Source organism: Nansenia antarctica (assembly GCF_963989245.1).
Source record: "Nansenia antarctica genome assembly, chromosome: 6".
In the NCBI taxonomy this organism is placed as follows: Eukaryota; Metazoa; Chordata; class Actinopteri; order Argentiniformes; family Microstomatidae; genus Nansenia; species Nansenia antarctica.
The window spans coordinates 44,824,310-44,841,578 of NC_137676.1; the positions used below are offsets into that span (position 1 = coordinate 44,824,310).

Sequence of the window (17,269 nt, forward strand, 5' to 3'; positions counted from 1 at the left end):
AGTGGTCTAGTGCCTGTCCTGAGCACCCAGCCAGGAATACCGTCAGGGCTCGCAGCTGTTCGTACATTCACGTTGCTCAGCTGGTGAAAGATCTCCTCGAAGAGCGTGAGTGGCTGGTCATCTTGGGGGGGGGGGGGGGCAGCAATCTCTTTGACAGTCTTTCCATTTCTCTTCATCATCCTAATAGCATCACTTTGTCATTTTATGATCTGTCTAATGAAGGGTCTATTAATCCGTGAACATGTTAATATAGCCTCACTAGGCTATGCTACATATTATGCTACAGTTGCCATAGAGAACATACCAAACAGTACCAATATCTTAGCTCACTCCTTAATAGGAGCCAACGGACCCACAGGTGGATCCGAAGTGATATAAAGAGCTTACCTCGATCAATTCTCTTCATCGATATCACATTTCTTTCACAACTTTGCTTGCTATACGATGCCACCATTTTTTTCCCGAGACGGTAAACACGGCCTAAGTCACATCCAGTTTTCTCCAACTGGAGAATGTGTCATGTCCGGTTTCAACGCCAAATTTCCATACCATTGGTCGGCCAACCCCAAAAAATCCCCCCCCCCAAAAAAATAAAATAAAAAATCTGATACATGAGAAAGGTCAAAGGTCAAAGATGGTGCCAAAATATCTCCAAATGGCCTAAACATATAGGTGTCCGCCTAAACATACCTGTACTAAATACTAAAACAGGTACAAAGTTGCATTTGCTCACATTACTAGCATCGACTTTGGCACAAGTACTAATAAGACCCTGGAGTACTGATTCCTAGATGATTTGGGCTTCGTCATCAGGTTTCCAAGGTGATATTCACTGTAAAAGCTGTTGTTTTTTTAGGCGGAGACTGAATTTGAGATGTTTTATAATGTTCTAGCTCTATTTACTCTGACACAGTAACATAGATTTTGATTCTGACACTTCTACAGCCACCCCACAGGTGTTAGCTTTCATTTGATAACAAGATCATTATGAAGGCCCTTGTGATTGTGAAGATATTCTATATTCACTGTGGGCATGTCATTTCGAGCAGAAAACCAGAAAAATGAGGTGGATATTATACCGATAACAACTTGCGCTCTGGTTAGGCTACTCCTAAAGCCTGCACTTCCAAGCTGTGTGGCCTAAACATTTATTTGAACTATATGACAACAGACATTTTATTATTTTCGTGATGTAAAATGGAATTGATTACAGTTCAAATATGCAACATTTTGCTACAGTAAAATCAATGTTTGTACACAGAAAAATCAATGTACAGTAAAATCAATGAACAATCTTCTATGCAGGAATTAACAAAAAATAACTAAACCAGGATCTGGGCCAGGATTGTACTCAGCATTTGACTCGATTGTAATCAGCAACTTGCCATAGGGGAAGAGTTAAGTCTGTTGTAAGTGGAGCTCACAATGCTCAAGCAAGCACAAACTGGAGCTGCAGCGAAATGGGTATCATGTATCATGAATGTCACACATTAAAACTGTCCCAGGCTACACCAATGATATGACACCTATATGAAAGTTATGTAGCCAACTCTAATGAACGTGACAGCAGCTGGTGAAGCCAGGGAGCCACCCAATCAAAATGTTCTGACTTTTATTCAGAATTTTTTTGGAAAATCAATGACACACTCGCTAGTCAAGCCAAAACATTGCAATGCAATAGATTCGGTGAGTAATCCCCACTACTACCTAGTTAACTAACTAACTATGCAGTTATTTGGGGGCAGCTGTTGCTCAGCCGGTAGAGCCGGCGTCTAATGATCGCAAAGTCGGCAGCTCGCAGCGGTCCGAATCTCCGGCTGGCCACGTGTCTAAGTGTCCCTGAGCACACTGAACCCCTAATTGCTCCAGCGTCTGACCCCTTGCCTAGATGATATGAATGACAGTATGTCGTCATAATGCTTAATTATACCAGTTACACAACTACTAGCAATTGTCACCCAGAATCACCATAATTACCGGTCACACACCATGGGAAATGACACTGTTGATAGTCTACCCCCTGCCACGATCTGATCTGATGACCAGTGAAGTGGACCATGTAGTCTATTGAAAATTAAGTTGTGATCATATTTTTACAGGCCAAAACACAGGGAGAAAGGGGGTGGAATTATTACAACTGCGGTTGCATGCAGTCCTTAAAAATGACTGACATTGCACACAAGACTAAAATTACGGAGATGCTCTTGTAATGACTAGCCTCAACCAAGTCGCTCAACCATAAACCTTTTACACTCTGACCTACTGCATGTATCTGCCGATTGTTGATAACAAACTGTGTTTGATGACCTGAGTCTGCATGCTGTTTTCCCTGTTGCTTTCTCTCTGCTGTGACATGGTTCTGGGCCGCCATGTTTGATGGATCCCTCCTGCCTGTCTGCTGTTCAGATGAAAGATAGGGCCTGGGGCTATGGAGACCCGCCCTAGCACGTATCCATTTTTAGGCCCTGCAAATTGGCAGGGGCTCAGTGATGGGGTGGCATGAAGACAAATGGCCACAGTCAGACCATGACGAATGGTGTATCATGGTCATTATTCTACCTCATATGATCCCCCATCATTTCCGTTACAATCTGGGCATTTATCTAAGCAAGCTGCGATCAATGTGCCTTTTGTACCATCTACAATTTGTTTGGTTTCCACTGTTCTGCAGTAGGAGTAAGGGATCCATCCATTATAGCAGGTTCGGAAATCCATCATTGATACTGGGATATCTTCTCTGTGATCGCCTATTATGGGTCTGATTATGGGCTCATTAGTGATTTTTGTAATCTCGGCTCTGACAGTGAAACTGTGAGGAGAGGGGGTGGTAGACAGACATGAGGTGGTTGAAAGCCATTATGGAGAGTCTTTGATTGCTGAAGATGCCACCATGTTAGGACTTCTAGAGTTGTGTGTGTGTGTGTACCACGGTCAACAACATCAGACCAGGATTTAGCATCATGGGGCAATTATCTCAAATCCAAGATCCAAAAAAGTCTGCTCATAGGCTTTTCAATTACTGCTTTGTGATCTTTGTGATCTGGTTTTGTCTCTGTGTCTTGCAACACTTCAATAATCTTTTGACTAGTACCTTGTAGATAAAATAAATGTATATACAAAAACTTTAAAAACAAAGGTCCTCGATCAAGAAAGGTGGTGGCTATGGAGGTACGTGTCGTTATGTTGCAAGCAAACAATAATAATCTGCAAGCAAAAAAAAGTATTTTGAATATTTTTTGGTTTCAACATTTTTTGGGGGGGGTTTAAATGTGTTTTGTGGGGGGCTTAAACGTTTTCTTTTACAATTTTAAATAAAAAAAAATTGGTTGCTTTTCAAAATAAGAGCATGAGCTGAAACGTGTCCTGGTTTTTAACGGTTCTCACAGTTAGTATTATTAGCGAGAGAAACACTGTGGTAACGGGGAAATGGTGTGTTTATATTCTGTATTCATTACAAATGTAATATTTTTATTTCATGCCGTGGGATCGTTCTGTTCAATATGGGAATGTTCTAGCTAGTTGGGACTAAGCTCAGGTCTTGAACTTAAGGCCATCCAGCAAGGGATGAGAACAGCACAAGCTGCCACTGAAACTTAACTCCCATCCAGGACATTAAGGCAAACACTGCATCAGAAGAGCCCGCAACACAATCAATGATAAACTTGCCCAGCTTTTATCAGCACACTTCAATGATCTGATCTCATGTTAAATTAAGTTATGTTAGGTAGTACGGTAGTTACTGGAGGTAGACTCCAGTTCTATGAGTGGATCACATAGCAAGCAAGAATTTGCGACCAAAAAAAAAGATTTGAACCCCCCCCCCAAAAAAGACAACTTTGAAACCAAAAAGAAATCTAAATACTTTTTTTTGCTTGCAGATTATTATTTTTTGCTTGCAAATTATAATTTTTTTGCTTGCAACATTAGACACATATGTACCTCCATAGGTACAGTCAGTCTTGCCATAAGTTCTACTTATGTTATACTATACACTTTCACGTCTCACCTTAAACTCCACTATGCCTACTCTGTCTTAGTATTAAGATTAATGTTCTTGTCGGATTTCCCATATCCTCTGGTATGGAGTGTGTTGGGCAGTCAGACACTCACAGAGTGTCGTCAAGAGGTGAAGTAAGTCATGCCCTTCTCCACTACCAAATGAATTGATGCTGTCGGATAAGTTGCTTAGTAAATTATAGCACTGTCAAACAGGAGAGAGTGGGTGTGGTGATATACATGTATATTTCTTCAATAAAGGTAAATAGGTGGCCTTGCTGGTATTGCGGTTTCCGGCACGGCTGAAATGCAAGACTGTCCAATGCGAGTGTGTGGCACAAACTAACATAAATCCCATCTACTGACCAGCATTAATTGTCATGTGGTACCACATGCTGTGGATTAATAGGCTATGTAGCATGATGGCAACCTGGCATCATTTTGGTCAAGACGACATTACAATCTGTTGGCCAACCTCTAGTGTTACAGGACATTCTACAGAGATACCACTATAATCAAATCACATAATTTTTATGTCAGAGATAAACCTGCGTTGACTGCTGCCACAAAATATAGTTTTATATAGGCATGTAAACAATATTGAGATGGAAACATAGGGGCTTGTTCTTGGAATTGAACTGCCAGGATAAATTGACCACTTGTTTGTGCACAATCCAATTTAGAAATGCATTCGATGATGCAATGCAATGGATTGAAACATGCTGACTGCTCCGTCCTGTGGTATTAATTTATTTTTATTTATTTATTTAACCAGGAGGTCCCTTGAGATTAAAATCTCTTTTTCGAGGGAGACCTGGCCAAGATGGCACACCAGTACAAGTACAAGGTTACAAACTTGGAGAATAAAGCACAATAAAAACAGACAAGGGACAACAGATAAATGTGACAACATCCAGCTGAGGAATATCAATTGCACTCTTCTGTTGCACATTTCCTAATCAGAGCTTTGAACTCTCCCAGGGAGACAAGATTATTAAGATGTAGAGTGTTCTGGAGATTATTCCATGACCAGGGCGCAAAATAAAAGCTGCTCTACCAAGTTCCAAGCAAATCCTGGGTAACCGTTAGAGCAACCATAAAGTTAGAGCAAGCAAGTTAGAGCAAAAATCATAACAGCTGTTGGTGAGTGTGATTGGTGAGTGATTACATATAGATATGAAGGGAGTTTGCCCAGTATGGCTTTGGCTTTGGTATTTACAAAGTACATACATTAACAATTGTTTTTTATTCTGAGTTTGTTTCAGAGGAATTGACCTCGGTCAGTTGAGGATCAATTGTGAATACCCCCCATTATCTTCGAACCAATTATTTATCTCAATGATACATTGAGAACCTTTTGTTTGGCTATAAACTATTACACATCCATGGAGACTTTGTTTCAGACTGGACCCCTTTCAATTTCACCAACTAAATGCTCATGAGAAATCCTGCAAAGAAAGACATTAATAACCGGTGGCTTCTTTGAAGACACAAGCTGTCAAAGGACGATCACCTAAGCACCCACATACCTATTAACTCCCCTATCCTGATGATTAGGTGTGCAGTGACCAGAACAGGCGTGGAGCCTGAGTGATTGAATTGCAATGCGACCTAAATCAAATACTGATTGGCCCCACCATCTTGACGTGTGAAATAAGCACTTGTATGATTCTGTCAATTATCAACTTCTAAGTCCGTTTTCTCCTTGGAGGAGGCATTGATTGGAGACTATTACATTTAAGGAGATTTAAAATGGTCTGTACCTGTAGGATACAATTATAAGGGATTTTAACACAGGGATATGTGTAAGTGACAAGACAAAACTCCAGACGATAGCAAGATAGGACATCATCATACTCATGTGCACACAATTAGGGCCTGTATTTTTAACTGGCACAAAACAGACACGAGTTCAAATGCAGGTGTATTGGCATTCATTGTCTATGGGATTTTAGCAACGCGAGTTGGAACGAGCCGCACGTTTTGACACCTCTCATGTCTACCTAGTGCCAAAACTGTGGGACAAGTAGCCGGGGCAAATTTTGCTATAATAATAAATATATATACAATACTAATAGTGTGCCTTGCATCCTGCAAGCACACTAATAACCTAATGATAAAGTAATAAAGTTATGGTAGTCGTACTACAGTGGAACCAGTTGTACTACAGTGTAATCAAGTGCAAAATGCTGTGCAAAGTAATAAGATGAAATGCAATATGATACAGTACAGTAGTCAAGTATTCAGGTAGTGTTTAAGTAATCAGGTAGTGTGAAAGTAGTCATATAGTAGTAGTCATATTATGCAAGTAGTCATATAATATATATTATTTTTGTAGTGTGAGTGTGGTTGGTGTGGAGCCGCCCAAAATAGTGACAATACCACCGCTCATCCGTGATCAGACTTAGCTGAGGTGCTGGAACTGAAGAGTATCAGTAGAGTGCAAAAACACAGCATCCGCACACTCAAAACTGTGCAAAAAAACGTTGTTTATTGTGCAAGCTTTCAGTCATAGACCTTCTTCAGGCATAAAGCAGACAAGTGAATGTATAAAGGGTTCAAACAACATCACTTGATTAGCAAAAAAAAAAAAACACACATTATACACTCCATGCAAATACCAAGTAGTTAATGTCTTGTCTGGCGCCAGCAATACTTTCCGAATCAGGCGTCTGTTCATGGAAATAAGCTGCTTCTCTTGTCAGTATCTGACATAATCTGAATGCAGAAACATGAAAACTGCTCAGGCCTGACACTAGCAGTGGAGTCTGAAATCGTACAATGTCTTTAGAATATTTTAGAATAAAGCAAGGTGATTGGTGGGTAGCCATTTGCGGAGATACAAGCCTATCTAACCCTCTGTCTATCAATATTGTAAGCTTTTGAATCAATGGAGGTATTGCTTGTGTGACTCCTGCATCCTCTCAAGAGCCTGTTGATATTTTGTCTTTGATTGTCTCTAATTATGCACATAGTATAGGCTCCCCTGTCACTAAAGTTGAGAAGTGTTCTGTCCGAGGTACTCATGCGGTAAATCCAGATAGCAGATAGACAGACAGCTGGCTACGGCAAATGTTAATCTAGGCTTCCTTCTCGCTCTTTGGTGACTAATACCACATTATCCATCATCTGTTTACAAGTGCGCCGCAATTATTAGACCGAATTAAAAACCAATTTTGTTCCTCTCTAATTAAAGTTTTCCTGAAAGTGTTAGACTTGTATCTATGCTTCCCTTGTCCTTTCGGCTAATCCCTCCGTCTCATTAGCAACTTTGTTTTTAACAAATTTTGTTTTGCTTGTTTCTCCCCTCATACATGGTGTTGTAATTGAAGCAAGTACCAAAAGATAATCATCCACTGTATCGTCTGGTTATTTCAGTCGCTACGGCATAATTATCCATCTTTTGTGCTAACAGTGTGATAAACATTTCACCTACAGGTACCGTGAAAGGATTCTAGATCTTAACTCAAACACTCAAGGAACATAGACAATCATGATAAATATATAACAGTGCCTCTGGCTACTGAAATCCCTACTGCATCTTCAGTGGAAAATCAAGATGACATGATTAAGTCTTTTATCATGTGGTTATTTTCCTTCTAGGGATAGGTACTAACTTACAGTATACTGGAAATAGGATAATCAGACCAGAGAATGTAGTATGAGACAGCTCAAACCTGATATTCATATGCTATGAGGAATCAATGATATTATTGCCAAGATGGCAAAAGTGGACCAGATCATAGTTGTCCATTATTGTGACAGTATAAAAAATAAAAAAAAACTTGTAAAGCTGTGTTATGCTATTACTCACCTAAATGTTATCAACTTGTTAAATAACCCAAACTAATCTTTATAGTAGCTGTAACCAAGAGACAAATGGGCCTCAACCCACTAATTTGGAACACTGTCCTAAGGGACCTCTCAAACAGAGATTTTAAACGTGTGGAGAAAAATGTGTTGGCAAAGTTATATTCCATATGATATAGGCCTACAATATCTTTAAAAATCAGCTGAAGCCGAGACAAAGTTAGAGTGGGCACCTTGTGTTGAAGAGTACAAGTCTCTGAGTTTATTCAAGATTATTCAAGATTATTCCCTGAGTGCAAGGAGTGGTCACCTTCAAATGACAAGCCTCATCTGTCTATCTCTTTTCCTCTCTCTCTCTCTCTCTCCCCCCACTTTTCTGTTTCTCTTTCTATTTCTCTCTTTCTCTGCTGTATTCCGCAGGGCTTTCTGGCTGATGTAATTTATGCTATCTCTTCTCCTAGCGTGAGGGAGAGCCTCCTAAAGTCGGCGCTTTTCATGTAGAGTGCTCCTGTGGGAGGCTGAACCCAGCTATTACAGTGAGGGACGACTGGGCACTCAGCACAACACCTTGGCCCACATGTGAAAAGCACTTAGTGAATGCAGTCAGTGATTAATTCAAGATCCCAAAAATAACTGTCAGTTCCGAAGAAAATCAGATGTTAGATTGTAGGATATTAGTTTTGCAGCCAGTAATTGCATGGAAGTTCACTTTGTTGCATAACTGAGTGCAAGGAGTGGGGATGCTGTAATGCAGTTGGGAATGTGTAGTGTGAATATGTTTTTGGTGTATACAGTAGTAGGCAAATTAGTTATCTACTACCTATGGCTAATATCTGAGGTTGGTCTTGGGGTATGAATGCCAGAAGATTGCTGACTTCATGTTGTGTGAGTATGTATGTGTGAGCATGTTTATTTATTGTTTCAGGATTTGGATCCATTACCATGACAACAGAGAAGGGTATGGCTGCTGAGATAAAGAGTGGAATGGAAGATGATGTCAGGAAGACCAATCAGGTGGGGGAGCTGCATAACTCAGTTATATATCATTCTATAGTTCACATTTAATAATGAAAGGCTCTTTTGGACCTTTGTTAGGTCGCTACATTTACGTACCTCTACATTTAACATATCTATTTAAACAATAATACAACTCACCCACTTATACTTTACATGCAACATTTGATGTGATGCTCATTGATGCTTATTTGACCTGGTTCCAAGACTGTTGATTATAGATTATTTTTAAAATCAGAATTCATAGTCAACATTGAGAGAGTCATCGGGCTACAATTTGTTCTGTATTTGAATGTTTATGTTGATGATGTTTGAAGCTCTATCATATATTTGAAGGATCATGACACTAAGGTGCCGGATGACAATGAGGATATGGATGACAGCTCAGATATGACCCCAAGCAAGGCCTCCAGATCCCCCCAGAAAACCTCCAAACGCCCCAAGACTGTCCCAGTTAAAGTCACACTACTGGACGGCTCAGATTACGAGACTGGAGTAGAGGTATGCAATAATGGCATTTATACTGAAATGGTGAGGAAAGACATGGTCTTATGTTCAGCATGATTGTTTACACTTCTAGAATAAGGCCAAAGTCCCAGCTACAAAGCGCTAACTTGAACCTAATGAACATGCATTTTGTAGACCTAATCAGGTCATTTCTAGACTGTTGCTAATATACATCTTTCTATAAAGAATACAACCCAATTAGTTGCTAGAAAAGCTTGATTTGTGCCACTTCACTGCACAGTGTCCCCATACTGAAGACTTATCCTATGGGAACTGTTTATTCATTAGCAATATGTGTAGGTAATAGGTTGCGAGAGAGTGCTGTGGCTTTTCAGAGCTAACATACTCTTCAAGACAGATCTTCCAAGTTGAAGTAACACATGCTTGAAATTCATGCCTCGTCCAGAGGATCACTAGAGGATGCATTTTTTCAGAAGCAGCTTACAGCCCTCCCATATCAATGGGCCACTTGACTCAGCACAGTATTCCTCAGTGGGCTTCAATCTGCCTCACAGCCATGCTACACATGCTACTGAGTCAGGGAAATGAAGTCTCTTGCTGCTATTCAGAATGAGTGACAGAAGAGGGGGGAGGGGCGCTATTCAGTCTCTGTTTCTGCCCACAGTGAGCAACATTCACATGTGAACTGAGTTACTACTGAGTTATTTTGATATTCATATTTTTGAAACTGCCACCAAAACCACCCCCTCTCGTTGTAAACAGACGTTGAAGAGTGCTGCTGCATTGGAAGAGGGGGACAGCTTGGAGGGGGGGGGGGGGGGGGCGGCGTGTGGTTGTAAAGAAAGTAGGTTCTGTGCACAACAAAGATTCTCAGGGGAGTTTGACTGGACTCACTACCATGGATCATATTAGTGTCAGCATGGTAACCCTGGTGGTGGTGACTGTTTGTGATGGAGTATGATGTGTGACAGGAATTAACTTGTCACTGGCTGGCCATATTCATGTCATTGTGTTCCTTTACGACTACCCCTCATGTCAGTGACCCTTGTACAGTACACAGGCTAACAGCTTAGAAGGACAGAAATGTGTTTGGGTGTTTGGGGAGACCAGAGGAATCTCATATACAGTATACCCCACGCCCCTCTCTGTCTTTCATCCTCTACAGTGACATCAGAGGCATTTGGGTAGGATGGGAAATCCATACAGTTGACATCCATGTATAGCTGTTCTATGGAGACTAGGGAAAAAATGGAATGGGAGATCAAGAAGGAGAGCGGGGGGATAAACAAAGAGAGATTGCGTGTGTGTGTGTGTGTGTGTGTGTGTGTGTGTGTGTGTGTGTGTGTGTGTGTGTGTGGGTGTGGGTGTGGGTGTGTGTGTGTGTGTGTGTGTGTGTGTGTGTGTGGTGCACAGGGGTGGTGCAAAGATGAATATTAATCCCCATGCATTCATTAATATGATAATGTAATAATGACCAATGAACCTTAATGTACACAGATAATCAAACCACACTCTTTCTTCTTTCTTTCTTGATCTTAACATTACTTAACATTACATGTATTCATAGAGTACAGTGCATTCAGTTTGTTGAATAACCTTAAGCCACACAATACAAGACTTCTTGGACCCGCTTACTCCCTGCCGTCCAACCAGCCTAACTTCCTCACACTTTAACATCGTAAATCAGGCTGCTCTTCCAGCTAGTTGAAATGGGTGTGCCACCATGGGCCCTATTCAATCAAAACTGATTGTGTTATTAAAGCTGATAATGTTATTAACAACTGGTGGTGTTATTTCTTGGGTAATGACAAGTAAAACTCTGTTTGCGTTTGGAGAATGCAAAGGATTGATTTAATCGATAATTGATTATAGTAATATCATTAATAAGGCAATGAAGCTGTCTGAAACAGAAAGACTGGTTAATAATTCACAGGCTTTCATGAATAATGATATTATATCATTTTTTACAAGGCTAAAGCCATACCACAAAGAATTCCCATTACTTGGCCATGGTCAATACTCATATTTCCTGGCTATTAGTCCATTCACATACTGTCTTCCTTCATCTTGTTTGCATGGACCAAGCAGGCTGTAAAATGGATTTCTAGGGTTACGCCAAATGGATTCTAATGTAATCAGCCCATAGAACAAGTGTGGCAGAAATGTGATTTGAGCCAATTGAAACGACAGCGAAATCTCATCAACAGCCCTGAATTGGTTGCAACGCTTGGGGGACCACCTGAAATGTGTGTTGCAATTTCATTTAGCAAGAAAATCCAATATGCCGCCCAAATTCTTTCAGCAACCACTACGCTAATCTCTGCTGTGCATACTCTCACTTGCCCATAGCTGCTATATTCCACCAGACCTTCAGTATTTGTCTGAACAACAAGCAGCAGGTTATGTTTAATGTTTGATCAGTTAACTGCTTAATTAATGAATGTAATCAATGTTTGAGTGAATGGTTCCTGTATTACGTGCCTTTCATTATCAGGAGCCTAACAAAGACGTGTGCCCCACCAGTCACGAGCGAGAGCACACACACACAAAGAGAGGGGGACCAATTACTTCTGTTTCCATGGTAACAGCTGCTCGGTTGCTCTGTCGCCGTAGGAGCAATGTTTCCCTGGGAGACGAGCATGGCGTCTGCATGTAGGCAGCATCTGCCAAGTCTGCCTCTGAATCAAACAGCGCTGAGGTTTAAGCCCTGAAGGGCTAGAAACTAGGTGTGGCTTGTGTGAAACACTAGCAATAATATGCCTTCCTTTTGTGGCATAAACCTAAGCCACTCCCATTCTTCAGGGAGGAAGAGGTATTGAGCCACAACAAATTATTTCAGCCCAACATAAGGGCAGGGTTTTCATGCTGGTGTTTTTTGTGTTAGTGCTACTGAGAGATGTTCAGTGAAGATACAGTAAATGATGCTATGGGGGATGAAAACATATGACAGCAGCTGGTGAAACCGGGAACAAGCAACCGATCAAGTGTTAGACTTTTATTCAGAACATTTTAAATAAAGGTCAACGTTGTTGAAAATCAATGACACACTCACTAGTCAAACCAAAACATTTCAATGCAATGGATTCGGTGAGTAATCCCCACTACTACCTAGTTAGTGTAGAGGAGTGGGGATTACTCACCGAATCCATTGCATTGAAATGTTTTGGTTTGACTAGTCAGTGTGTCATTGATTTTCAATAATGTTCAGAATAAAACTTGTTCCTGGTTTCACCAGCTGCTGTCACATACAGTATATATAGGTTCCTAAATCACTCTACTGGGTTCTAATACAGTATCATATTATCTCATACATTTCAGAGTGGGTTTAGCGAGGCCTTGTGGATGTTGAATCTTCATGAACCACTCCGTATTCAAAGATGCATTGTTATTCTATGTGCTCAAAACTTGGATTCAGTCCATCTTTCTTAAATAATATCTTCTTTTTTTTTAAAGTGATTTTGGCTGTCAGTGTATGTGACAGGGTCTGGTTAAAAAGTCCTCAAGTCCTCATGGTCATCTTTCAGTAGGCTTTGCCGTAGGCTACTGGTAAGTGATACATGGCTTGGAAACAAACTTGCTTTAGGATGTGTTCAAAAGCAAGGACTGTGATCAGAAATCAGAAATCAATTGTCAATAGATGCCGCCAATTTATATATGCACTCCTTGATTTTTACACATCTGTCTTACAGTATTACTTGGGCCCATGCACAGTTTATATAAAAGAGCACTCAAAATCCTAGATAAAAAACCTATGAGGTACCACCACTGTCATATAATCACAAAGTTCAATCTCTTGTCTTTTGATAATTTTGTTCACCTTGCAAACTCTTGTCTACTGTACAAAATGACTCACAATTGACATTGACAGAGTTTGTATCACTATGCTCTGAAAACATCAGGCAGACAAGAGCATCCACTAGAGGCAACTTTGTGGTGCAGTATAGGTCCACTGAGTTTGGCCGTTCGGTTTTTTCCATCAGAGCTGTACATTTCTGGAACTTAATACCCAGCTCTATCAAACAATGTTCTACTCTGACAGGCTTCAAATCAAAACTGAAATCATGTCTGATAGATAACCAATCATGTGACCACTGACCACATAGAGCCAAAAATGTTTTCTTTGTTTTATTTTTTATGATGTAATATTTGAGTGTAAAGTGTGATGTTCTTATTTCCTGTAGTCCTGTTTTATGTGATATTTTTAATGTCCTGTAGTTCTGTTTTAAATGGTTTATAACATCTGAGGCCGTATTTCCCCTGTGGATTTACCTGCCCAGGGACTGCTGATGCAATTTAGCTACCCAGCTAATTCAGGGAGATGACTGTCCATTGTCTCTTTTAAATAAACAAATAAAATAAAAAAATCTAATTATGTGTAGTTATGTGTTTTCAGCATGTTGATGTTCCAACAGCAACATATTCTGCTATCTTCAACTATTTTCAGATTTCAATGTATGACACATCATTTGAAAGCTTACAATCTGCCCTTTCATAATCTGAAAAAAACTGAAACAATTACCTTGCCCTATTTTGGGACTTTTTCTACAGACACTGTCATATACAGTATGGTCATGATGTTATCAGATTACATATGTGACACGTTAGTGTTTTGGTCCGCATGTCGGCATCCGATTTAATGTTCAGACTTTTCTTTCGAAAAATGTGAATACATTGACACACCGCTAGTCAACTAAGCTTGTTTTGTGTGCCTGCTAACAATGTAAAGCATTGCAGTGTTATAGTTAACTGGGGATTACTCACCGAATCCATTACATTGCAGTATTTTGGCTTGACTAGCAAGTTTGTGTTGTAATTCTCAATAATGTTGAAATGTATTTCCATGTTTCAAAATAAAAGTAAGAACATTTTGATTGGTTGCCGACATCTGGACCAAAACACTAGAATGTGTCACTATTGATTGCTTGACTATGAAAGATTTACATCCTGTATGTGTGTATTTATACATTTGTGCATATGTTTTCCTTTTGTGTGCGTGTGTGTGTGTGTTTGTGTGTGGGGGGGGGGCTATGTGTATGCTACATGTGTGTATGACAGAAATTTGCCCGAGGGCAGTCCCTGCTGGACATGGTGTGTGGCCATCTGAACCTGCTGGAGAGGGACTACTTTGGCCTGACATTCTATGACACAGACAACACCAAGGTCAGAACCCTCCTCATCTCTTGGATCTGTCAGACCAACTTTACAGCAGTAAAACAATCAGCATCATTTAACATTACTGTACAGTATAAGCCTACGCCTGGAACCAGAGTAACATCCAGTGGAATAATTAATGTTATTACCTTGTAATAAGCTAGTAAGTACATTCAGTGGTTCATTACTGATATAGAAAAACGAGAAGGGTTCATGAGTAGCATGATATAACTAAAAGCACAATGGAGCTATCTCCAACGATCTGTATGACATCTTTTTAGATAAAGTGATGAAGTCATAAGGGTTGGTTGCCCTTTAAACAGTAAGTGGTGTGGTTCTCTCAGTGGACAATCACAATTCGAGGGAGGGACACTGGACGGTGCCCTTTGAAATGTGATTAGAAGTGATTGCCCTTTTAAAAAGCAGCACATGGGGTCCACAGTGTACAGAGAAAAACATCCCTCAGAAGACCCTTGTGACATTAAGTCAAGCGAGTGGGGCTTAACTGGCATTTATATTCCAGTGTCCTGAGAATATTAGGGCATGGGCCGTATATAGAATAATTTATTTCCTTTCTTGCTTTGTGAATACATTTCGGCTCCCAATGGAGGTTTGGGGACAGTAAAGTCAGTACAGTGAAAACAATTTTTTACGGTGCTTTGTTCTCAAGACGATTTTTTCTTCTCTTTCAGAATTGGCTGGACCCGTCAAAGGAGCTCAAAAAGCAAATTCGAAGTAAGTGGGATAAATTAAACTCACAAACTAAATGCAACGCACACACGCAACCACAGAGAGAGAATTCTAACTGTGTTATCTGTTGTTCCTCCACAGTTGGCTCATGGAACTTTGGCTTTTCTGTCAAGTTTTACCCCCCTGACCCCTCTCAGCTCATTGAAGATATCACCAGGTATGTTACAGTCCATTGTGTGTCTTCCTTTGTGGAAGATTGGAAAATTGTCCCTTTTTTTACCCTAAATTACAGCAACAACATATGACCATGTGCTTCTCCCATGAACATTTGCACTTTAACATTGGTGTGTAATTATGTGATTTATGTTTGTATTAATATGTACCATCCCTAGTGTAAACTAAATGACTCAGATAAACCTACTGTATAAATATGTATACATTATGTGTCCATGTACTACCTGCGTGCCCTCCATAAATGACTGTGTACATGCTATCTGAGTGTGTATATACTGTACATCTGTAGGTACTACCTGTGTCTGCAGCTGAGGGATGACATGCTATCTGGTCGGTTACCCTGTTCCTTTGTGACTCACGCCCTGCTGGGCTCCTACACGGTGCAGGCTGAGGTAGGAGACTACGAGCCTGAGGAGCACGGGCCGGACTATGTCAGCGACTTCCGCTTCGCCCCCAACCAGACCAGAGAGCTGGAAGAGAGGGTGATGGAGCTGCATCACAACTACAGGTGGGGGTCTGGGTCTGGGTCTGACCACTTGTAGACCGCAACTGAACCATACCTGGGACACAAAGTGAATCGTGTTTTTTCTCCAGAACCAATCATCAACTAAACCTGAACCATTACCTGACCACATTGTATCTAGGCCACACATGGGTCATATCTGCAACTTATCTGAATCACTCCCAATACTGTACATACCTAATACAGTATATGGCTGCTTTACTGTAAGTTGTGCTATGGTAATGATACTGTATGATGATAGTCTCTATGTTCTGCCTAAGGGGAATGAGTCCAGCAGAGGCAGAGGTGAATTTTCTAGAAAACGCCAAGAAGCTTTCCATGTACGGAGTTGACCTTCATCATGCCAAGGTAGTTTAGTTAGACTTAGGCTGTGTTTGTGTGTGTGTGTGTGTGTGTGTGTGTGTGTGTGTGTGTGTGTGTGTGTGTGTCTGTGTGTAGATGTGTGGATGTGTGGATGAGTGTCTACTATAGTTGGTGTTTATTTATGTGTTGTTTGTGTACCTAACTGGCAATTGAACCACAGTTTTAGTGCAACACATCAATCAACCCAATGATATGAGAGTGATGTGTGATCTGTCATTGATCACCTCCCCTGTCCCATGGTGCACTGATAGGATTCCGAGGGCATTGACATCATGCTTGGCGTGAGTGCCAATGGCCTCCTCATCTACCGCGATCGTCTGAGGATCAACCGCTTTGCCTGGCCTAAGATCCTCAAGATCTCTTACAAGAGGAGCAACTTCTACATCAAGATACGTCCAGGAGAGGTACAGTGGATAGACTAAATCAAGTTGTCTTGTTCATAAAGCATCTTGTTGTTGGCCTGAAAAAACACAACACAAAGCTCCACAAAACCAGTCAAAACGGTTTATGATATAGAAACCAACTAAGATAACAGCACAGAATGGTTAAAGCAGGGAAACCAACCACAATTCCAGTGTGATCCAGTGATTGGCAACCCTGACCTGTTCCACTGCCAACCCTATACCAACGTTATGTTGGTGTTATTGAACGGCTTCTATTTCATCAAAGTCTTGAACCTTATCTGAGTGGTCGGCAAGGTGCAGATGTACTGGATGCTCTTTGCTGTATGCTATTTATAGAACTTGAGTTACTATTCTTGAACATTAAAAGCGATGTGTTATATTTTGTGCGTTTGGAAACAAGAACTGTCTTCCTCTGTGCTGACTTCAAAGTGTTGTGGGCTGGCCATTGAGATTTGCTTTAATCAGGGATTTTGAAAACGTTATTGTTTAGCTTGTTCTGATTTTCAACTGTTAAAGTGATCTGCTACTGCCTTTGTGTGTTGTCTGCCTCCTGAAGCAATATGTGTATCTCTGTTGTAATCTGACACTGATATCTTCATACATGATTGTGGGTCGT

The 17,269-nt window shown here is 40.7% G+C and overlaps 1 protein-coding gene across 1 annotated transcript in view; it reads left to right on the top strand.

The window, feature by feature from the left end:
• Nucleotides 1-8,748: 8,748 nt before the first annotated feature.
• Nucleotides 8,749-17,269, top strand: part of LOC308160594 (band 4.1-like protein 1) — a gene marked incomplete at both ends in the record, with an annotated part of 28,596 nt that continues 20,075 nt past the window's right edge. Inside the window, 8 exons of the mRNA XM_080534538.1 lie at nucleotides 8,749-8,820; nucleotides 9,157-9,321; nucleotides 14,344-14,448; nucleotides 15,132-15,174; nucleotides 15,271-15,346; nucleotides 15,653-15,871; nucleotides 16,147-16,234; nucleotides 16,501-16,653. Coding sequence (XP_080390664.1) covers nucleotides 8,749-8,820; nucleotides 9,157-9,321; nucleotides 14,344-14,448; nucleotides 15,132-15,174; nucleotides 15,271-15,346; nucleotides 15,653-15,871; nucleotides 16,147-16,234; nucleotides 16,501-16,653 — 921 coding nt within the window. The remainder of the gene's footprint in view (nucleotides 8,821-9,156; nucleotides 9,322-14,343; nucleotides 14,449-15,131; nucleotides 15,175-15,270; nucleotides 15,347-15,652; nucleotides 15,872-16,146; nucleotides 16,235-16,500; nucleotides 16,654-17,269) is intronic.